We start from the raw sequence: 23,082 nt of genomic DNA, 5'->3' as shown, positions 1-23,082 counted from the left end.
ACTAAAGCATCTTTATTGCAGCCAGGCACCCTTCCGCCGTGGGACCGGCTGAGTTCCCGTAAATGAGGAGTGGGAGCAAGAAAGTGGGAGTGAAACCAGAAAGGAGGGGGGAAGGGGTGGGCTAAGTACACGTGACCGGAAGTGTATCTTCTTCTTCTCCTTCTTCTTCTTCGTGTTTGCCAACATGTCTGCCTCCAAGGAAGACGCGTTTGCCGAGGAAGCGGACGACATGGAGGCTCGTGGTCAGGATGAGGCCGCCAGCGACGATGACGACGAGGGAGTCGACATGGAGGAGGACGAAGGAGCGGACGGAGATGGCGACAAGAAAGTTTACGTACCCGGAATCGAGCCGCTAAAGCCGGGAGAGGAACTCCAGATGGACCAGTCTGCGTACCGCATGTACCACGTGTGTCAAACAGGCGAGTGCGAGATAACTTGGTGAAAACTCTCAGCGACTAATGTTTTGATTATTATTGTTGTTGTTGTTGTTATTATTATTATTATTATTATTATTCCGTTACTTTTGTATTTATGGAATAACGCGTGAATGCTCATAAAGTAGGGCTTGCAAGTCACATTTCACGATAAAATCCACAGGTTCTTTAAAATTTTGATTGCACGTTTCCTCATTATCTCAAAACTTCCTTTTCTTAATATAAAAATGAGCTGAACCGCATTGAATCCAAATTTCCATTCTAAGGATGTCAAACTCATTTACCTCTTCCATCAATTGTTGTGACGTCTTGACCTTAAATCATAATCTAAACAGCATTTAAAAAAGGGCCGAGTATTACCAATTTTTATTTAATGTATCAAGAAATGTTGTCAATTATAACACCACATTGTTCAACAAAGTCAAAGAAGGTTTATATTTCTCATATAAGTTTAAAGAATTTTGGTCAAAATATTTAGCTCCATCATTACATCTGTACAACTTTTTTTTCCACAATTGTGGATTGTCTTTGCTAAAAATCCACATTTTCTATATAAAAACGAGCAAATTAAATTGGGACTGTTTCCAATTTTAAAAAACATCACAATTGCTCAAAAATTGACTAATCTCAGTTCTGCTTGCTTAATGCCTCTGTGATGTCATTTTCGTTCAACAACAATGGCCACAAACTGCGTTTCAGAATTAATTCACTATTCACCTTCCACGGATGCAATAATAATCAAAATTCTGTGCTTAAATTGGAGGATTACATTGACCATATCGTAAAGAAAATATTGGCATCGACTTCCCCTTTAAGAACAGAAAACAACTAGATGCTCCATAATTAAATGATAAAATGTCACATAATCAATAAAATCATCGACCAAACTTCAAAAACAGGTGAGCCATGATTGGTCAATTGCAGAGCAATTGCGATGCAATTTTTCATCCACCGTAAGTGGCAAAATGGCCGCCCTCCCTGAGACTGATATAAATTGGTGGATTTTGACATTTTCAAGACGTTTTGCTACCGTTTGCTATTTAGCTTTGTTAGCATGATTATTGTAAATATGTAAGATATTATAATTACAAATAATAAGGTGCTATGAGTATTTTTAGTCTCGCGTTTCCATTTTGTTAATCTCACTCAATTGAATGGCGTTTCGGTTGTTAGCTGTTCAGGATTCCCTCGTCATTTTGACAGAAATGTTATTTTAAATGTTTTCCTCCCCAGGCGCACCGTGTTTGAGCTTTGACGTCTTGGCGGACAACGATGGAGACGACAGGAAAGAGTTCCCCTTGTCCATGTTGCTGTGTGCAGGCACACAGGCTAACACGGCCATGGCCAATAGGTTAGCATTGCTTCATGAATACAACATAAACACGCCCTTTGCGCTCACTTGCATGCAACTCGTCCAAAAAAAAAAGTTGGAGCAGTTCCAACTTGGATTCAGGATGAAGTACGGCAAAGGACTGGAACAGCTCATAATTTGCAACATTCCACGTCATTTCGGCGTCAGTGTTATTGCATGGCTGCTGACAGAATGAGCTCACTGGTTTTTATTGACATGAATGTTGATTTTGAGGCCCATAGGTTTATCTGCTCTGCTCGCATAGGGCTACAAAATTGTTAGAATAGATGGATAACGACCCCAAATGTGCTGTGAAAGCAACTCGTGCACGAAAGGAAAATAAACGTCCATCATCTGAACTCAACGCACAGAGTGTGTCAAGAGAGAGACACTGTAAAGTCCTCTCTCATGCAGGAAATTTGGAAATGTCCATAGACTCCAGATTTCCCACTTTTAATTAATTATAAATGATTCAAACAATTAATAATATCTAATAATGTTGTCCATATCACCTCTGGGAAGGCATCTCATTCCCTATATGAAAAGGCGAAAGCCATATTTGTTTGAAACTTATTAAATCAGCGATTTTCACAATGTCCCAGTAGTAGTACACAAGCTCCCTCTAAAGGTCTGAGACAGAATAACTACCTACATACGGTGGGTACTGTTCAGTTGTATTTAACTTGAATTCAATCCACATGCTTTCAATCTTTTCAAATTCTTTGTTTTCAAATATTAATTTGGGTATGTTTTTTTGTTTATTTGACTTTTGTGTGCCATGGATTTTTATTAGATTATGACAGCATGCTCATTTGTGCGGGGAAAAAAATCTAAAAATGATACCAATTTGCTACTTTTGAAATTAGGTTCAGGCAACACTAATTGGCAAAATGGCCAAAATTTGCGGTTTATTTTAACTTTTTATCTTCATATACCCTAATAATTTGCAACCCCTGTACACAAGTAACACTTGTGTCATTATTTATGATGCATAAATCCTTACTGTAAACTTAAACCTATATCAAGAAATTTGTTGATGAGCTCATTCTGCGGAACTGTCGTTCAAAACAAAGCACATCTTCATTTTTACAAGTGACGATTAAGTGAGCAATGCAAGGAAGTTGACCTTCACTTAGTGAAGCATAAATGTTTTAAATATGACACCCATACAGCTTGTAGTAACACAAACACCTGTGACAAGAATTAATATCCTTATAACTTTAGTAAAAGTGCCATGCAATGCATCTTGTGAAACGAAAAGGAACGTTTTGAGACGTTTGAGAGCCAGTCATATTCTGCCATCTTTTGAATCAGAAATAAGTTAATAAAGTGTGCAGTACATTCGACATCAATCAGCTATTAGTGATCTCTTAGTGGTGGTGTTTGCTGCGCTTTTTTTTTTTTTAATTCGGTGGAACCCGTAAAACGTTTTTAATAGTAGTGCCGCAAAACGCTGCCATTGCCGTCATACCTTTGCACCAAGCTGTATGTTTTACATTCGCCGAGGCTCTCGATAAATCTCAATCGATGCTGCGCCTCATATTTCATCTCCAAGCTATAACCTCTGGGCTAATTCATGGGGAAGTTTGCTTCATTTCCGTAAGTTTAACGTTTTACTTCTCACGGCCGACAAGAGCTGGCAAAGCAGCAACAAGCCCAGATGGAAACAATAACTAATTTTAACGGTGGCGCGGTTCCACAAGCTGTCCGAGTAAATCATGTCAGCGAGGGAGCCCCTGGACTCTCGTTTATTGTTCTTGTCATCCATCTTTTGCTTTTCCCAGTTAAAAGAGCATCTGCGATAGCAGGAATAAAATAAAGCCCTGTTTTTGACTCGCCCCGCAGACTGCTGGTCATGCGCATGCACAATCTGCACGGAACCGAGAAAGAAAAGGAGGAAGAGGAGGAAAGCAGCGATGAAGAAAGTGACGAGGACGAGGGCGATGAGAATAAAAAACCGCAGCTGGAATTGGCCATGACGCCTCATTTCGGAGGCATTAACAGAGTTCGAGTATGTTGACTTTTTATATACAGTAAACCTTCAAATTTGATGTCGGCCCGGGGAGTTCTCATTGCGCTCCTTGACTTTTAGGTGACCCGGCGTGGAGAACAGGCCCTGGCCGCCGTCTGGTCCGATAAGGGACAGGTGGAAATATTTGACCTACGACCTCAGCTGGAGGCCGTCCACAGCTCGGCGGCCATGACCGCCTTCATGAAGCAGCAGAAGGAAGCCGCGGCGCTCTTCAGCTTCTCCGGTCACATGACCGAGGGCTTTGCCCTTGACTGGTCATCCATGGTTCCCGGTAGGTGACGTTTCGAATTCTGGCCCTTAAAACCTTTGAGACCGTGATAACTTGTAAATCAGGGTGTCTTTTTATATTTTTTACATTACACAATGCAGTGCTAGTTTTTAGTTGAGTTTCTATTTAAAATTTGTACCAAACAAGCCTAATGCGCTTACGCTCGCAGGTCGTCTGGTCAGCGGCGACTGCAAGAAAAACATCCACGTGTGGGAGCCGCAGGAGGGCGGAGCCACGTGGCGGGTGGACCAGCGACCTTTCAGCTCGCACAGCAAGTCGGTGGAGGACCTGCAATGGTCGCCCACCGAAGCTACGGTACCTTTTCTTTTGGAGATGCCGCTCAAAACCTTTTGCGGGCGCAGGAAAGATGACCGACCCGAATTCTTCCCTCCGGTCCGTTCCAGGTTTTTGCGTCGTGCTCGGTGGATCAGTCCATCCGCGTTTGGGATATCAGAGCCCCGCCAAACTCCATGCTGTCTGTCGAGCGAGCCCACGAGTCAGACATCAACGTCATCAGCTGGAACCGAAGCGAACCCTTCCTTCTCTCCGGGGGTGACGACGGCCTTCTCAAAGTGTGGGACCTGCGGCAGTTTAAGGTAACACTTAGTCACCGTCCGTATTGCCGATCGTGTGACACACAACTTATTAGTAAGTCTGAGTCACAACAATACAGTGGTGCGTTGCCGGGGTATCCATGTTGAGAGCTTCAAAGTATGACATCTGGTGGCTATGACTGATATTTATTTTATTTTTTTGTACATAGTCATTGATTACTTACAGAAAAGTGCGTTGACCTGAACTGTCAGCACGTCGCACATTTGGAAACATTCTAACATCAAATCCAATTTATTGACCAAATGCTCAAGCAAAAATGCAGTTTTTGGAACTGTAATGTAAAAGCAACGTTCAATCCAGATCTGATCCATCTCACGTGAAAAATCCCTAACAAAAATTCGCAATGTGCAAGGTTTGAAGCTACAATGTCAAACTATTTATGATCCAGTTCTGATTCAAATTTTAATTGCCAGTAATTTATAAACCCATCTGGCGTTTAAATGTCGTAACTAAATTTGAGAGGAAAATGCAATCCTGAATAAAAGTCCACAGTCATTTACAATGTAAAATCAAATTTAAGGTGAATGCACGTTCAAAAAATGAAGTGACTATTAGGTTTTAAAATGTGAACCCAAATCTGATCTGGATTGAGTAACTGGCTGCAATGTAAACAACACAATTCTATTTGCCCAACATTAAGACATTTCAGCCAATCCATTTTTAAATGTTTTTGTTGGATTTGCCTTCAGGCCGGTCGTCCCGTGGGCAACTTCAAGCAGCACTGCGCCCCCATCACCTCAGTGGAGTGGAACCCGGCGGACTCCAGCGTGTTCGCCGCATCCGGGGCGGACGACGTGCTCAGCCAATGGGATCTGTCGGTGGAGTCGTGCGAAGCGGGCGCCGGAGCGCAGGCCACCAAAGACCTTCCCCCGCAGCTGCTCTTCCTGCATCAGGGCCAGTCGGAGATCAAGGAGATCCACTGGCACCCGCAGATTCCCGGCGTCATGATCTCCACGGCGCTGTCGGGATTCAACGTGTTCAGGACCATATCCGTGTAGCGCGTGAGTCTTGCGGCGCATGATAAACTGAGTAATCCGACTGAGATGAGAAATGAAACATCGAAGGAAACGCAACAGCCCACTTGACTTAGTCAGGAATATTTACCAAAAAGTTCCTTCCCTGCCACCAAAATGTATCTGACACCTACTGTTTAGAAACTTGGTGTTCTACCAGGACTTTCTTCTTCTTGGACAAACATAATGTAGCTGCCATGTATCAGCTTTTTACGGAAGAGGATTTGCGTTTGCGAGGAAAAACAACTTTTGTCAAGAGTCTCACTTTAATATCCGAATTCCCACTTTAAAGTTGTAACTATTTTGGGAATTCTCACTTGGATAAGTGGATCTGAGGATAATGTTAGAATTCTCAAAATAAAGTCCAATTTTGAAAAAAGTCATTGTCACTTTCTCGTGCAAGTCAGAATTCAGATCTGTTTTCTTCAAAATCATTCTTTAGAATTCAGACTATTTCTCACTCGGACGAAAATATCTCGTCAAATCAGAATTCTCGCAGACTATAACCAGAATTCACTTTGTCAGAATTCTCGCTTTGAAAAGTGATCAGGTCAGAATTCTGACTTTATAGTGATCATTCTGACTATACTTAAAAAGTGAGAATTTTGCCAACTTTTTGTTTGTTTCCTGGCCCTAATTCTCTTCCGTAATTTTTCTACTAAAAGTTTTTGGCTATATAATAAAAGCGTGGGTAGTTTCATTTACTTATGTGTGTTTCAAATGTGAGAAAAGTAGAGCTGTCAAATTTGACAATTATTTCACTCAAATTCATCCAAACGTCCTGGTTTCAGCTCCTCAACAATTCAGATTTCTTGTTTTGATTCAACGAAAGATCGACCTTTGCAAACATTTGTTTTTACTTTGGCAAACGATGACAGAAAAGCTCTTTTTAAAAGTTGCTTATGTGATATCAATTTTTAATCACTTAAACCAATAATTAGTCATTAAACAGTAATCAGGGACACACAAAATCAATAAATTCTAAAGATATTCAATAGTGACAGACCCATTGTTAAGCTATTATTCTGTTGAGTTTGGGAGACAGAAAAAATAGAAACAAAGCAAGTTAAAATCCCAAATAGTTTTATTGTTTCACTGTAAACCACAAGACATTAAATGCCAGCAAGTTCAATGGATAAACACTTTGGTCTTTCCGTTTTACAGCATAATGAAAAAAAATAAAACTAAAAACGTAATATTTGATTGTCTCAGCATCTGTCCCATTTTTGCAGCCCCAAAGAGGAAAAAGCTGTAAAACATGCACACGAAAAAAAAAAAAAAAACTGTACTCTGCAATTAGATCTAACGAGATCTGATCCAGAGAAACTCACATTGTCAAGACATGGAATGTTACACGTTCACAAAATCTGCTCCGACGAACGTTCAAAAAGAATGACGCACGCGGAGACATAAACATGCAAGGAAGAAAAAAAAAAACACATTCCTACAATAATATTCGCTTATTTTAAGGCACTTACGAACATGAATGGCACATTTGGTAAAATATGAAAGTAGAAAGCCTCCAGATGAAGCAGTGGGGGGGGGAAAAAAAGTGCTACAATTTTTTCACTGTAGAAAAACAAATGCTGCTTGTAATAAAACGGGTCTTTGGCATAATCTGTTACCCTTGAAGTCAAAACGTCTTTTTTTCCAGCAGAGCAACATCGTCTTGACACTTGAACAGCTTTGGGGAAAAAAAAAATCAAGTTTGAGCCTTTGTAAATTAAGACGAACGCTCCTCACAAAAAAAAGTTTGAATGATATTCAGCCTTCGAGTGAAACTTCGGGATGAATCTGAAATAACCTGAGAAATGGGGTGTCCAAATTATGGCCCGGCGTCCATTTTTTAGCTTCCCAAGGCAAATATTTACCCCAAAAATATGGGAGGTTGTAAAACAATTTGGTCCTACTACTACTAAAAAAAGCTCGAGTGTAGAGCAGGGGTGTCAAACATACGGCACCCGGGCTGGCCCTGGCCCGTAAATGGCTTTCATACGGCCCGTGAGATGATTTTATAAAGTACTAAAATGAGTAGATTTTTTTTCAATGAATGAAAAACTGCAAATGTTTTGGGATTAATAGCGATGTTGTGCTTGTAGTATTTTGGAAAGTATTATCAAAGAATACTGAAGTTCCAGTTTCTATAAATATATACCATCATTTTATTGGTCCGGTCCACTTGGGAAGATTTTACTCCAAATGAGTTTGACACCCCTGGTGTAGAGCTTTTTTAAATATGCAAAATTAATCATGAATATATTTAGGAAAATTTCTATTAGGATCTGTGGTAAATAAAGATAATTGGACACCTCTGCTCTAGAACCCTTAGAATTGATCTTAATTTGATCTCCTCTTTTAAATGTACGTTGAAGAGTTCTGTAATCTTTGCAGACTTTCTTCAGGTCCTGTAAATATTCTAGTGCATTCTAGATTCATCCAGAAATGTGACGCTAAAGCCCAATATCTGGAACTCTTTGTGATTGGCCAATAATAATAAATGGACCTATAGTCCAATCTCATCATCAAATTCGTCTTCAAAGGTATAGCCCCGCCCTACTTCCTCTTCCTCCGAGTCAGTCTCCGAGTGGCTGCTGCCGACCCTCCTCCGGTCCAGCGCGCTCACTCCTTCATAATCGGAGCTGTGAGACGAAGCCGGGCTGGGCGGCAGATCTTTGTGGCTTTGGCCTCCCCGCCCCCTCGTCGGACTCTGCGTCAGGTCCTCCTCCCGGAAGTCGAACCCTTGACTCTCTTCCTCCTCGGAGGCCTGGCGGATGATCTCCTCCCGCTTGTCGCTAAATCTCACCTTGGGTCGCAGGCCTTTGGGCTTGATCCCATCTGGTATTCTGCAGTCGCCCATCTGGTTCTCATCCAGGTTCTTCCCGTTCAGCTCATTGTGCCTGTTAATGATGGCAGACATCTCCTTGCCCGGTTTTGTTTCCACTGGGGACGGGACGCTTTGAGGACTGAAAACGTCATCTTTGCCCGAGTCCAGTCCCAACCCATCCATCACACCTAGTACGTCCCCCAGCATGGAAGGGCCCAGATCCAGATCCAAATCCAAGGTGAACGACGACACCGACTCGGAGAAGTCGAGCTCATCGTTTTGCAAGCTCCCCGTAGGCTCTCTGTACAGATCGCCGTGGTTTACCGACGACGGGTAGTCCGCGGACGAAGACCCCGGACTCCCCGGGTCGGAACTGGGTGGGCTGGGACCCATCGTGGACAGGAAGGAGGTGTCCCCGAAAGCGTCGCCGCCTCTGCCGATGTGCATGGTGTGGCGGAAGTCACCCAGAGGGGCTGAGATCATGGTGGGGTCCAAGCGGGACGCGCGTGTTGATTTGTGGAGCGGCATGGCTGCTAAAAAGAACGCACGTTAGGGGTGACGCACTGCACATTTCAGCCACTGAAATAGTTACGGCACTGGAAGAAAACACTCTTGATTAGAAAGAAAACAGAGTTGTGCAATACACTGGGCGGCAAAATGAGCATTTTGCCACTGTGAAGAAGGCCATGCTGAGGCTTGTACTGGAACATACTCAGCACATATTTTTCTCTGCCTTCGGGGGTTGCATGTGGATGAAAACAAGACTACGGTACTTTTACAGACAAATTACACCACTTGCAAACTTTTGTGAGGCGCTACATCATCCTCAGACATAAATATAAATCACAAATCCTCAAACGAGATGCACATTTTGGAATGATCGCTTTATTATAGTATATTAAAGCAAAAAGAGATAGATAGATAGATAGATAGATAGATAGATAGATAGATAGATAGATAGATAGATACTTTCTTTAAGCATCCCGTGGCAAGTAAATATTAACTTTGTCAAGTAGAAGTAAATGATTGACTTATGCTACTTATCTTAAGAAGTGAAAGGGACCAAACAGGAGTTAATCCCTCTAACATACACCAAGCAAAATCCAAACGAGATATTTTGAATTTTTTTAAATATCGCTGCTATATTCACTTTTAAGCTAGCTCCCGCAACGTTATTCGCCAATCAACGTGCTCGTGTAGCGCCGCAGAAAAACACGTGAAGTTTTTCACCAAACAACTTACTTATAAAAGGATAATAATTCAGCTGGTTGCTTCACCCTCTGTCGTTCGTATATCCGATTTTCTTTTACATCTGGATATTTGGGTTCCCCTCTCGACTTTCGAGCGTCTTTTTTGCCCCCTTCGTTCTTCTTTTCCCTCGCCGTCGTTTTTTCTTCTTCCAAAGGGATGGGCGCTAGCCGAGGAAGTGACGCGACGTGGGGAGTTGGAGGAGAACTTTTACCCCTCAAAAACTTTCTCAGCGACCATTTCAACAACGTTTTACTTGACCCCACGCTGTTCGGTTAAATCATTGATAAAAGCAGCTTTGTATTTTTGCCGAACTTGAAGTGTCCGTTTTTCCCCCCACCAAGTGTTTCTAACGGTATTCAATCCCAAGTAGCTCGCTAGTAAATGTATTTTCCAAGTAGGACAATAAATGTTATAAATATATGTTGCTCACAGTGAGTATTTTGAGAGATCATTTTTTTTCCCTCACCATTTTTTCAATGGGTTTTGGACTTCGGGGTTGGTCTTGCAGTATGGACGGTTTATGTGGTTTTCACTCAAAATAAACTGTAAATCACCACGTTCTTTTTTTTTTAATGAACCAATGCAACATTTTTTTACTGAAAGTGTTTTCTGGACAATGAGATGACATAGGGGAAAAGCTTCATCAGACTTTGGCTGCGCACACACGCACTAGTGACGGTGACAGCTGGTTCTGGGTTTTCTTGTGGGATTTGGGGGATAATGAGTAAACGAGTGCAAGATGTACGTCTAATGTGGCAGGAAAGCCGTGATACTTGCTCTCTATTCGATGCAACTGAGTTGTCTTTCAGGTCAAGGTGTAATTCAGAATCCAACTGTGATAAAGCTGCATGGATTGGGAAAATTGCATGATGAAATGGCCACATATCAATAACGTTGTTCAAATCTAGATTGCGAAAAACAAGCAGTAAAATACTCAGTGTTAAAATTGTATAAATTTTTTTCCACAGAAGCTTGGGGGTGTTGTGCTAAATGAGAGATAATTTAAGTTATCCATCATTCTCTTTATGGTCTATGTAGCTAAATATTTTAGGAAATACGACTTCCACCTGAAAACAAAGAATTTTGAAAATCCATGGACACGGTGAAAAGAAATTGAGTTTTTTGTATGGGTAAAAAGCCTTATTGATGTATATTTTTTAAATTCAAATTTTAGTAAAGCACTAGAACCTCATTACTGTATTTCTGAACGTCAATTTTATCTTCTACTCATGGAATCCTCTGATTAGATAACAAGTTTGTTTGTGTGTGTGAATGAATTTATTTGGGGTATTTTAGAATCATTTTTTGTGCTCATTCCATGTTTTTTTTGGCAAGTTCTATGTAATGGTGGCCACTTGTCACGTTGCTAGTCTGAGGTCTCAATTCCATCAGGAGAAAAACATTTAGTCAGTAAGCATTTTAATGTGTTTGTGAGAATTTGAAATGGTTTGGATGCTAAAATTTTCCAGGAAAAGCCAACTAGAACATCTGAATTATATATACAATACAGTATAGTCAATCAGGCACTTTAAAAGATTGCACATCGCCTCTAACATGAGTTTGAATGCAAAAACGTGAGACTGTATGCTAACCACTAGCAATGTGACTGTCCATATATAAACTAAAAATATAAAGCCACAAAGCAAATATGAAGTCAACCAAACCAGCGCCTATTGACATTGTCCATCTATTTTCTAGGTCATTTCTCTTTGGGTCACGGCGGGTGAGACGGAAGCTATCTGTATCGACGACAAGCGATACACATGGTACAGCCAGGACTTGTCGCTAGCATGTAGCAGTATTCATAATATATAATTTCATTTTATTTTGAAGTCTCTTGGGATGCTGAAGAATGTCAGGCATTTGAGTATGAACTCACTGCAATTATTGTGTCGTTTCAACAATGCAGTCAAGGAAGTCAGCCAACAGCAACTGCTATTTAACAGACGCTACATTTTTTGAAAAGTGCCACTTAGTTGACAGGGAAAATAGTTAACGTATCATCAGTCATACATCATTAAATAATGGTTTTAAAAAAAGGGCAACCTTTTTTCACAACACTACTTCTTACAGTGTTTAAATTAAATGGCTGGAATCAGTTGCTGGTGTATGTATGGAATCTATCTCATGCAGCTTCCTTCCAAAGGGTAAAAAAAAAAAAAAAAACTAACAATGGTTGTGGGTGAGTCATTGTTTTGGAGAGGTAGTCACAAACGGTCAACATATTTGGGTGATGAGGTCGCAAAAAGCTACAAAGGGAAAAAATTGCTCATCGCGGATGCGTATTCTGTAGTGTCCACCGACAGATGGAAAAAATAGAGCTATAATATCGTGCCTCTTAAAAATTGGAAAAGGTTACGAGAGAATAGCAGTTTTGACAGTTTATCCTTGTATAAACTTCAAAATGAAATACCTAAGGATAAAAATATCACCAATGTGGATGTGATGAAGAGAGGGAATAGCAGACAGGAAATGACTCCCCTTTCGGTAACTCACACATGCTTACACACACACACACACACACATCCTTTTTGGAAACGATCAGCATGAGAACATTATGATGATTACATTTCCGTCTCAGTCCCCCCCCCTCCCCCCTTTTTTTTTTCTACCATGAAAAAAATCTCAGTCTCCAAGCTTTTCTGTGTATGACTAGAATGTTGCATCATTCCAAATGATAGCAACAGATGATGTGGTCACTGCCAACTTTTGGTCGCTACACTCTCACTCATCAATCACTTTTGAATTTACTGTAAATATATTGTGAGAAGATTTTGTTGTAAAGTCATTTTAATAACTAAATAATTTTTCATGCACAATCAATACTTTTAAAAACACATTTTGAACGTTTTTTCTACTTGACTGAAAATGACATCAGTTTTTCAGGCTCAGTTAATGACCAATCAGAGCTCAAGTTGCAAATGTCACATGACCAACTCAAAGAATAGACCAATAAGCGTTTTCCACAATCAGCCCCCCACCTAAAAAAAAAAAAAAAAACTGCATCAAAAATAATTTTGGTTAAAAAAAAATGATTTTTGTGATATATATTTTCTCAATGCTAAACAAATAGTACTACAAAAAAATCAGAAATATTTTCCCCACCATTTTTCAATAGACAACAAAAAATGCCCAAACTACAATCCGTTGTCTCTGACTTTAATACCAGTACCTTCCCTGCAGTCGGTTTGCTCCATGGATTTTTGTTGTTTTTTTTTTGTCCAGAGACTGAATGGAGGAACTGGATGTTCTGCAATTAAAGGCCATCAGCTGACGTGGCCACGGGGGAGAATCGATGCATGCGTGCAAATGGGATGGCCGCAACATCGGCAAAGCGTATGGAGGACAAAACATTGCCTGATGTCACATGTCCTCCCTCCAGCTGCATGATGTAAACATGTGGATGCTAGCGGTATAGGGCGTGTCCTCATCGGGGTTAATTTTAGGTGATCTGGAATTTTAAGTAAGGTGGAATTTCCTTGCTCGACTGTGGAAAAAAATAACGATTACACCATCCATTAAATTCTATAGTGCTTGTCCTCATTAGGGTCATGTGTGAGCTAAAGCCTATACCGGCTGACTTTGGGTGAGTGGCGGGGCCCCGGTCTGGACTAGTCGCCGGTCAGTCAAGGACAGAGCAAATATAGTCGACAACCATTCACACCTATGAGTAATTTCGACTCTTAAATTAGCCCGGTTTGCATGTTGCGAAGGAGGAGTGTCACAATAAGTAATAATCCTAATGGCAATCAACATGTACTGCAATGTGTCCGTTGGACAAGTGTTTTTCTTTTTTTTTTCATGTTTCAACCTTATTCATGATCTGGTCGATAGGAAGAACTGACAAATTTTGAACGCCAAAAGGATTTTTTCATTTTAGCACCAAATTTGCACCGAATAATCCCAGCCAGCAGTTTTTTTGCTTCTTTATATTAGTTGCCTCAACTATAAATGTTCCATGCATAGCTATCCTTCATATTGCTGATGTCTCTATTGAACTGTTATATAAGACAAAACAAAAACTAACAGTGAAATAAATAAGTATATATTGAAGTCAATAAATAACTCTTGAAGTTCAGAAATAATTAAAAAGGTATGAATTAATGAGCTCCTTGCGTATTGCAGAAGGGCGTGTCCTGTTTACAAGTGGATTAAGATTCTTAACGCCCTTCTAAATTTGCCACCCGGAAGTGCGTGTGACGTCACGAAAATAAAAGTTTATTTTGTTAAATTGAGTAGTACGGCCTCAAATATTTTTTAAATGTGTAAAAAAAAAAAATCTGAAAAATTACTAAATTACAACACTGTAGTACAATACACGTATCTTTAATACATCAACCAAATTATACTAATTTTCATCAAAGTTCCCAACAAAAAATAAAATATCGAACAGCGTAATATTAAGTCATTTAACACGACCTTGGGTCATATTTTTGCTTTTAAACACTTGTTTTGAAGTGCCAAGTACGTCAACAAAAGATCAAACCCTGACGCATTTCCCTGACGCTTTACGTCACAGAGTTTGGCGTTTCACGGAGCTGCCATTTTGTATTGCTGAGCAAGTCCGTCCAAGTTGTTGGCAACGACGGAAGCAGTAACTTGCTTCTATCTCGTTTGGTGCTTTTCGTTGGATTTTTACATTAGCTCGAGATAGAGTAAAAACTACGCTTGCGTTCCAATATACAGCGGCGTTCACCGACCGGTTACCATCTGTTTTTTTCTTCACTTTTTAGGTTTAGCGCCAGTACAGTGCTAACTGTGTTAGCCTAGCTCCTGTGCTAGCCATAGAGCTAGCTAAACATAGGCCGTCCTCGCTAGCGTCAAGCTAGCTTTCGTCCGAGGCGAAATGGCGGCCAACGCGGCACAAGCAGCCCCGAAAAACAACTGGTATGTTGTGCTACTCCAGAAAATAACACTTGGTGTATTATAAATTATCGGTCGCAAAGACGTAGAGGCGTTGACATTGTAGTTTGGATAATACTTGACGGCGTTGTTGACACGTTCAAAGGTCATTTAAACAAACAGCAACGACATTTAACCCGGATTTCTGACTCAAACCAAAACATTACATTTTTTACGTGCCAAAGGTGTCCTTAAAGTTTCTTTTGGTATTTTTAAACCTATTAATTGTCGCAATACGTATTTGTACTTGTTGTTTTGATAATATTGCATTTATGTTGCCTTAATTCTTTGAACATTGTCATATTGGTGCATTGGAAGGGCATGGCCCAATTACTTGGTCAATGCGTGCAATTGATGTCACGCCTTTGGATTTCTTTTTATAGTAATACTAAAGATAGGGACTTGATAGACCCCAGGCTTAAGTCTATGTTCAGCAAAAAATCGACTGCAATTTTGATCTGCTTCATCATCATGCAACTATTGGTGCCCATATAGACTAGTGTTAAGTCAGCCCCTCCCAAAAATAAATACCTACTCGATTTATGCAATTCTTCCTGGAAATGTGTATTCATTTGCTCTTATTCAAATTGCAGAGACTTTGCACTCTATATATTCTTTTCTATACTAGATGTTCCTTAAATCCAACTACTCACGTTCTCATTTCAATGACAGGTCTTATGGAGGACCTCCAGAGAACCATATTCAAGAAAATCCAGAATGGGAGAAAGCAAGGCAAGCACTTGCATCTATTAGTAAGAATCAGAATAATGCAAAGGCTCCACACGCTAACCATGTCGCAGCTGAGGTAAGCCTGCCTTGTCACCTAAGTTTTACTGTGATAGTTCCGTCACAATATAAGTCCTTTTTGTCAGTTTCATGCAGGATTGAATGATGCTGCCATACAACATCATCAATATTATCAATGGTATCAGCAAAATCCGGCTCAGTATCCAGGATACACATACCCTTATAACTACTACTACCCCATGAATCCGGTACGCACAAACCTACATTTCAATTAGAACAAAACTTTCTCCCTTATTCAAGAGGATAACATACTTACTATCCCTACTTTGCAGTATGGAGTTGGATATACACAAAATCAGTATGCTGTGCCCCAAGGCCCTTACCCACCACCTCCTACGTCAAATGGACAGGTATGGCGAAGAACCCTCATAATCTTTATTGTTTATATTTAATTTTCTGACTTCCTTTTTATTGTGAGTACTTTTTCTGGTATATAGACATCCATATTCAATGCTCAAAATAGCAGTCGCAATCTGACAAGATTTACAAAAAATGGAAAAAAAAAATGGTCAAAAATGCAAAGTTTGTTTTACATGGCCACTTCAACCCCAGTACAACTCAAAGTATGTTTGTTTTTTAACCATTTTTTAGCAATAGTTTTTTAAAATTTAACTACTATTTTTCATCTCCGTCTTGAACAATACATTTTCTACTTGTCAGACCATAGTAATTTTCAGTCAACAGCAACTGTAAAAATGTCTTTTCAGAGTAAATAATTCGATATTAATTATATTTGTTACCAAATTAAATATCAAAATATAAAAACAAATATACCTCTGAAAAGTACTAAATCTAAATAAGTACAATTCTATTATGGGTTTAAAAAAGATACACAGGACATGTTACACAATCCATTTTTTTGTCAAAGCTGCCACATCTTTGTGCCTAAAATGATCTTGTTTCTTTCCCAAGCCTCCTCCAGTGCCTGGAATGGAAGACCAGCCCCCAAGCTACCCTTCGCAACCTCAACCTCCCTCCACTCCTCAGCCACCCCAAAGTCCAACTTCAGAAAAACCTGCTGCTCCACCACCCCCACCCTTACCTCCTCCACCCAGTTCCCAATACCCCCCTCCTCCTCCTCCACATAATGCTTACAACTCCAATAATTCCGGGCCATATCCACACGGAGACCCCAATCAGATGCCGGTTTACAACTCTTGCCCAGGACGGCCCAACTACGGGGCAGGCTTTCAGGCGCAGAACAACTATCAGCCCCCACAGAGTCCATCCCAGCAACAAGCAGGGCCATACACAACGGGCATGGGCAGAGGAGAGGCTAATAAAGCCAAAACTCAAACCCAAGGACAGCAACTCTGGCATCGCATGAAACGTAAGATTTGTACCAGAGTTATGGAAGTGATCTTTATGAGAACAAAGAACTGGAGAGTTCATTTACTATTTATTGCTCTCAACGGTTGTCTTCATAGAGTCTCCTGGCACGGCCCCTATGAAGTTCAATATTCCCAAGAGGCCTTATCAGGTGACTACGTCGAACCAGGCATTCTCACCAACCGAGCAGCAGCCAGCTGCGCTCAGTCCAGCCCCGGCTTCTCCCGTCAATGCCACGGCTGCACCTCAGACACGGTAACGTTCGGACCCGCCGCTCAGAACGGTCCCCACTCTTTGTCGGGCGACGGCCTGACCGCTTGTTAACCTGCGCCTACAGACCGCAGGACTGGCCGCCGGCCATGAAGGAGTACGTGCAGCGCTGTTTCACAGCCTGTGAGACGGAAGAAGACAAAGATCGCACGGAGAAAGTGCTGAAGGAGGTTCTGCAGGACCGTTTAAAGGATGGATCCGCTTATACTATCGACTGGCATCGCGAACCGTTGCCAGAGTAAGTTGTACAAACGGCTCTGGCAATGATTAGATTTATTGCATGTGGCAAAACCTTCACCTTTGTGGGTTTTTTTTTTTTAAGTTTGAAGAGTAAACAACCTCGCTGGCACGCGGTCCCTAGAAGTGTGGAAACATCAGCAAGTCGAGGTGGAAGTACAGCAGCAGCATCGCGCGGCCGGGGTGGAGGTCATCGACTGGGTCACTACAGGAATATCTTTTCTCAGCGCAGTCCATCCTCCAGTTCCTCACACTCTTCTTCGCGCTCCCCCTCCCCAAACCATGGCAGAAACCGCGACCGCAGTAACCAAAGGCACCGGCGCAGGTAGACGCATTTGAACACACCGATTCATAATTCAGTTTCACAATCTTTATTTAGCCATTAGGACAGGCAGATCCATTTAATTGTACTATTTGCTTTTTGTTCATCTGGTCACTGACATTCTGGTCCCTGTTTTCAACCAGCGACTCTGGCTCGCAGTCAGATAACAGCCTTTCCAGCGATCTCCGACCTCAGCTGTCGAGACGAAACCAGAAAGGTGGTCGTGGGCGTGGCAACGACAGGGATCGAGGACATGGCGGGGAGAGGGGTCGAGGAAGAGGAAAAGCTCGCGGCAGGAAGTATGATTAAAGCTTTGTTTTTTGGGGAGACTTTGCGCCTCTTCATGCTCACATTTTGAATAACCTCCCATTCCACTTCTTAGAAACATGGATGAGTCCAATCCACCCGGTGGTAAGAAGAGAAAAGGCGGCAACGCTGGTTTGGACTTCCATGACCCTGACCGGGAAGCCAAAAAACAAAGCAGAGCAGCACGCTTCCAGAAGCAGCTTCGCTCAGAGCCGCTTGTGTTGTCTGTCAACCATCTGGATGTGCCTGATGGGACACAGGAGGGCCTCAGCTGGGAAGACTGTCCCATTGTGGGGACGTGTCAGGACATCACCAAGTCTTACCTGAGGCTCACCTGTGCCCCAGACCCTGCTACTGTTCGCCCTATTCATGTGGGTTTTCATCATTTATTTACAGCAAAGAACCCTGATGATGACATGTCAACTTTTGTGTGTGTGTGTTTTGTCTTTGCCACGCAGGTGTTAAAAAAATCTTTACAGGCCGTGAAAGCTGACTGGAAAACCAAGCAGGACTACCCTTACGCTTGTGAACAAATGAAGTCCATACGACAGGACCTTACGGTTAGCACCAATTCAGTTAAACACGCCTTCCGTTTCTCATTTGTCTTTACAAGGTAAACATGTGCCTCACGCAGGTCCAAGGAGTGCGTACGGAATTCACAGTGGAAGTGTACGAGTGTCATGCACGCATTGCCCTGGAGAAGGTGAGACTGCACTTGGAACAGTGTACGTTTTCGGTTTGAGAGACAGTCAAATTGAAAGTGAAAATCTTTTGTGTTTCAGGGTGACCATGAGGAATTCAACCAGTGTCAGACGCAGCTGAAGTCCCTCTACAAGGACAACCCCTCCGAGAACGTCGGCGAGTTCACAGCATATCGCTTGTTGTACTACATCTTCACCAAAAACTCTGGAGGTATCCTCATCGTACGCACACGCTTCTTTCCATTCGTTGGCCCATCTTAACCCAGTTTGAATCCCGTTTCACAGATCTCATCACTGAGCTAGTGTACTTGACGCCGGCGCTCAAAGCCGACGTGTGTGTCGCTCACGCGCTGGCTCTTCGCGCCGCCTGGGCGCTAGGAAACTACCGCCGCTTCTTCAAGTTGTATCAGGATGCTCCCCGCATGGCTTCATACCTCATCGACAAGTTTGTTGAAAGGGAAAGAAAGGTCGCTCTTCGGGCTATAGTCAAAACGTAAGACATTCTACCGTCACGAATATACGGTGAACCCCCGCTAATCGCATCTCATTCATTACACACCCACTTTCGCCCTTCTTAAACGGGAGAACATGGTTTTATTTCTGATGAAAACACCTCAAACTGTAAAGCCACGAAAAAAAGACTGAGCAAAATGATTTACAGATGTACAACTGTGTTTGAGAGCAGTGCTGACTCATTGCATGGCTCTAATCAAGCATCGGGAGCTTTTCGCCTACTCAAAAGCTGTTCTAGGCTCTAATTCAAGACAATGTGAGGCTGCCATCCATAGGGATTTAGACCTACTTCCTCGTCTTCGCGTTGTGTTTTAGTTGTTTGGTTGATGGCTTGACAGCACTAAAAATACTTAATTGCTTTGTTAAAGAACACTCAAGAAAGAATAACATTTTTACACAAAACATTTATTTTTTTTGTATACTTATTTTTTCCTTAAATGGATTACTTGGGATTAATATCTCCCTGTTTTCTTTGTGAACCTTAGTGACATCAAACAATAGTAATTTTCCCTCGCTAAAACACCACATGAGACTAAGCCTGTTTTTTGTTTTGTTCTGTGATATTAGGGCTACTGTCAGTTGAGTCATTTACATCTGAGACTGTCTTTGAAAGTAATGTGACTGCTCTGGTTAGCTTATATGAGGCAGTTGAGTGCTGCTAGCTGCTAATTCTGCTGGCATCTAGTGCTGCTTACCACTATTAGCACGGCTAGTCGCTAATGTTGGAGCCGCTAGTAATCGCTAGCTACAGGTGCTGCATGCAATGCCAGCATATATTAACTGAATAATTTTGATGAATTCATTTATTTTTAATTTATATTTTTTAGCTATTGAACTTTCTAACAAGACAAAGTTGCATTGTTGATATTGATGATAGGTCAGACGTGCTCCCTCGATCTCTTTTAAATATGTATCACAGCGTTGTTGTTCAAAATGTTAGCATAACCACCTGTTGCTGCGGTTAGCTCGACTTCTTCTTGACAGTGGAACTGAGTTTAAAAAAAAAAGCGATAAAGCAGGGGCTCACTGTATTTTTAACCCTGAAAAGCGCAACGCTCCATTTCTGATGGTTTCTTCTCTCCTCCCCAGGTTTAGGCCCGACTTGCCGGTGGAGTATGTGCAGTCCACGCTAGGCTTCTCTTCTTTAGACTCCTGTATGGAGTTTCTTACCGGGTTGGGTGTCACATTTACTCCCTCAGACCCCTTAAGGATAGACTGCAAAACCAGCACTGCCACTTTAGCTGCTTCTTGAGGGAGTAGCTGTAGGACATTTAAGGGGGGAGGGGGCTACCCACATCCAGAGTATTGACTAGCGCAGTGCACTTTGATACCTCAGCCAGTTCAGGGGCAGACCAGCACCCATTTAGGACATGCGTAGAACATTGAGACTAAAAGTTGCATTTGAAATGAAAGTTCAATGTCCAGGAACAGTATTCATGGCATTTACAAATTACGCTATAAGGTCACCCTTTAAATACACGCACGCACGCACACACACAATTTCCTGTCATCCCATCTTCACGTTAGCTTCTCGCCCAGTTATTCCCGTTCATTCGACATATTAGAGGCCAAAGAGTCAGAGCCAGATGAGGGAGGGCAACTCACGCGATGCTTCCTGTTCCATTAGCCCTGTCAGATGTCAACGCTAACAGTGTCCTGTTATCTTTTCTTCCTTCCCCAAGTCAACAGCTCCAAGACCTCAAGTTTCAAGAAGAAGAGACGCAGCTGCTCCTGAGTCTTGATCGAAGATCACATAAGCATGTTCAATTCTGTAAAGACTCTGGCAGGAAAAAAAAAGGGGGATCGCAAGCAAGGATGTCAAGAAGAGGAAGCTGTGGTTTGTATGTCCGGTCTTCTGCTGCTTCTTGGTTCCCGAAGGTCTCCGGCTTCTGGTCTTTCGTCCTGGTTCCTGAAGGTCTTCGGTAAAGTTCCACGTCAAGTGTTTCGACCGCAGTCGCTTGAAGAGCGTTTTGGACTCATGCTGGCATCGTAGTTCGGTCACAAGTCGAGTGACATCAAGTCAGGAAGCATTGACTCTCAGGATGGAAATGAGTTCTTCCTTGAAGTTTTCCGAAAGAAGTTTGCATTCAACCCCAGGTGGAATCTCCTACGTCGACTCTTCAGCTTCGCCCCTTGTCCCCGATGCCTCGCCTTGGATGATCGGCGCGGAAATCGACGGCAGGAAGAAAGAGATGACGTCGTCCGGTTTGTATGCTGTGCCCGCGGCTCTCGATCGCGACTAAGGCTGGTAAGAGAAGGACCCCGGAAGGAGACGGATGCCCGGAAAACGTCACGAGGCCCCGCCCCTTCTTGATTGGGTTGTGCTCGTCAGGTCTTGGACAGCAGTATTTGGCCTTGAATTTGATGCTCAAAAAGAAGTTTAAAAAGCGTCGAAACCAGTCTAAATTTCACCCGCACTGCTGTCGACATATCTCAACCTCTTTCAAATTGATCATTGTTTTTTCATTCCAGAAAAGTAGCCTGAACTCAAAACAAAACTCCCGTTAAAACATGCTGGAAAGAAAAGCGTATGTTGTTAAATATTTGTTTATTTGAAGTGTTGAACTATTGAGACATTTTAAGATTTCTTGTTTTTTTTTCTATGAAATGTATTGTAAATAATTGTACCACAATTGCCGTGGCTCTTTGCGCAATGGTTTTGTAGCGTAGGCGTATCCGCACATGGTAAGTGTGTTCAGTTTTCTATGGCTGAGTGTTCAGAGCAGCGTATGCTTGTGCTTGTCAAAGTGAAATAACATGCTGCCAAAGATCTGAATGTAGGGGTGCGGAACCCGTGTCCCGCAGAACACTTAGCCCAATCTCCACGTCATAATTATGACATCAACTTGTTAAATTTAAAAAAAAATGTATTTAAGCCCTCAAAGGTTCCCCGCCCCTGACGGAAAACATGTTTTTTCTCAGCGATGTGCATTTGTTGTCGTTTTGTGTCCTGCCAATTGATCTCAACATGTTTCCTTTTCTTCCCTTTTGTTTGACCCGTTCTCCTCCTCACCCCCAAACCTCCCGGGAGTCGCACCCCTCCTTCACCCCCCCCCCTCCTTCAGCCGCTCACACGGCTTGCTGCCTTGCAGGAGCGCACGGAGGGAACATGGGGACCGTGACGATGCTGCTGCTGCTGCTGAGGGGGGCGACAGCCAAGTCCCGTCTCGCGCCAGTCCAAAGCCAAGAGATGGGTGCGAGCCTCATGTGCAACTTCATGTGCCGCTTTAACTAGGCAAATGTTTTCTTTGGTTACTTCCTCTCCCTTCTCCCTCATCACGTAACTTTATTTTAACATGTTAGCAAATGGCGGCGTCAAGTTGTTAATTTCACACTTTTTAAATGAGACATGTTCAGTCCCTTCCGCGATCCCGTTGTTCGATATCGGGCCCGAGAAGTCCAAATCCCAGTCAGATCTTAACAGTCACACTAGGAACGTTTTGGTTCTCCCCTCTGAAATACCAGAATCGTGTTTTCAGTATTTATTTTTTTGTTCGTTTTTGTTTTGCTCCCATGTACTATTGATTACTCATCGGTCTTGATCTGCCTCTCAAGCTCTTCCCAACACCATGATCTCTGATTTCTTCTCACTGCTCCCATTCAGCACCTCTCCGTCATCCCTTTCTCTTCCCTCACTTGAGTTTTCTTTCCTCCCTCATGCATGCTGTCCGTCTCTCGCTCTTCCTGCTCTCATAGATGTTGTCATCCATTTTATGTTGAGTATGTTGCACTGGCACATAGTCACGCTAGTAAGTATGGACATTGCAGCTCACTAACATCTAGCTGAAGGTTATTTGCAATGCCTGTCCCCCTTTTTTTCTCACAGATTTTGATAGCACCAGCATCTGTATGAATATTGTGTACATAATTCTCTTTTTGAAGAATCGAATAAAAACGTGAAGCATCC

General features: G+C 42.2%; 3 protein-coding genes across 4 annotated transcripts; 2 read left to right on the top strand and 1 right to left on the bottom strand.

Annotated features, from left to right (window-relative positions):
* Positions 1–180: 180 nt before the first annotated feature.
* On the top strand, positions 181–8,035 carry grwd1 (glutamate-rich WD repeat containing 1). Its single transcript, XM_088411539.1, has 7 exons — positions 181–419; positions 1,668–1,785; positions 3,631–3,796; positions 3,878–4,088; positions 4,255–4,400; positions 4,490–4,681; positions 5,390–8,035. The coding sequence occupies exons 1-7, from the start codon at positions 185–187 to the stop codon at positions 5,696–5,698; spliced, it is 1,377 nt and encodes a 458-aa protein (XP_088267665.1). The 5' UTR covers positions 181–184; the 3' UTR covers positions 5,699–8,035.
* Positions 6,780–9,944, bottom strand: cdc42ep5 (CDC42 effector protein (Rho GTPase binding) 5). 2 transcript variants are annotated; one of them, XM_088411540.1, is made up of 2 exons: positions 9,780–9,944; positions 6,780–9,067 (listed from the first exon to the last, which is right to left on the bottom strand). In XM_088411540.1, exon 2 carries the CDS (start codon positions 9,063–9,065, stop codon positions 8,217–8,219), a length of 849 nt encoding a protein of 282 aa, XP_088267666.1. In that variant the 5' UTR covers positions 9,066–9,067; positions 9,780–9,944; the 3' UTR covers positions 6,780–8,216. The 2 variants fall into 2 exon arrangements, with proteins under 2 accessions (XP_088267666.1, XP_088267667.1); XM_088411541.1 differs by having other exon boundaries at positions 6,780–9,070; positions 9,780–9,942.
* Positions 9,945–14,323: 4,379 nt separating this feature from the next.
* On the top strand, positions 14,324–23,081 carry leng8 (leukocyte receptor cluster (LRC) member 8). Its single transcript, XM_088409902.1, has 15 exons — positions 14,324–14,675; positions 15,363–15,495; positions 15,563–15,685; positions 15,770–15,847; positions 16,410–16,827; positions 16,925–17,081; positions 17,164–17,334; positions 17,419–17,658; positions 17,799–17,954; positions 18,038–18,332; positions 18,420–18,521; positions 18,596–18,664; positions 18,744–18,873; positions 18,948–19,155; positions 20,265–23,081. Exons 1-15 carry the CDS (start codon positions 14,635–14,637, stop codon positions 20,425–20,427), a joined length of 2,484 nt encoding a protein of 827 aa, XP_088266028.1. The 5' UTR covers positions 14,324–14,634; the 3' UTR covers positions 20,428–23,081.
* The last annotated feature ends 1 nt before the right edge of the window (position 23,082 follows it).

Source organism: Hippichthys cyanospilos, chromosome 3, assembly GCF_059441005.1.
Source record: "Hippichthys cyanospilos isolate Australia breed blue-spotted pipefish chromosome 3, RoL_Hcya_1.0, whole genome shotgun sequence".
Taxonomy (NCBI): domain Eukaryota; kingdom Metazoa; phylum Chordata; class Actinopteri; order Syngnathiformes; family Syngnathidae; genus Hippichthys; species Hippichthys cyanospilos.
Note: the sequence above shows the minus strand (reverse complement) of the source record. Positions and strands in the feature narration are given on the sequence as shown.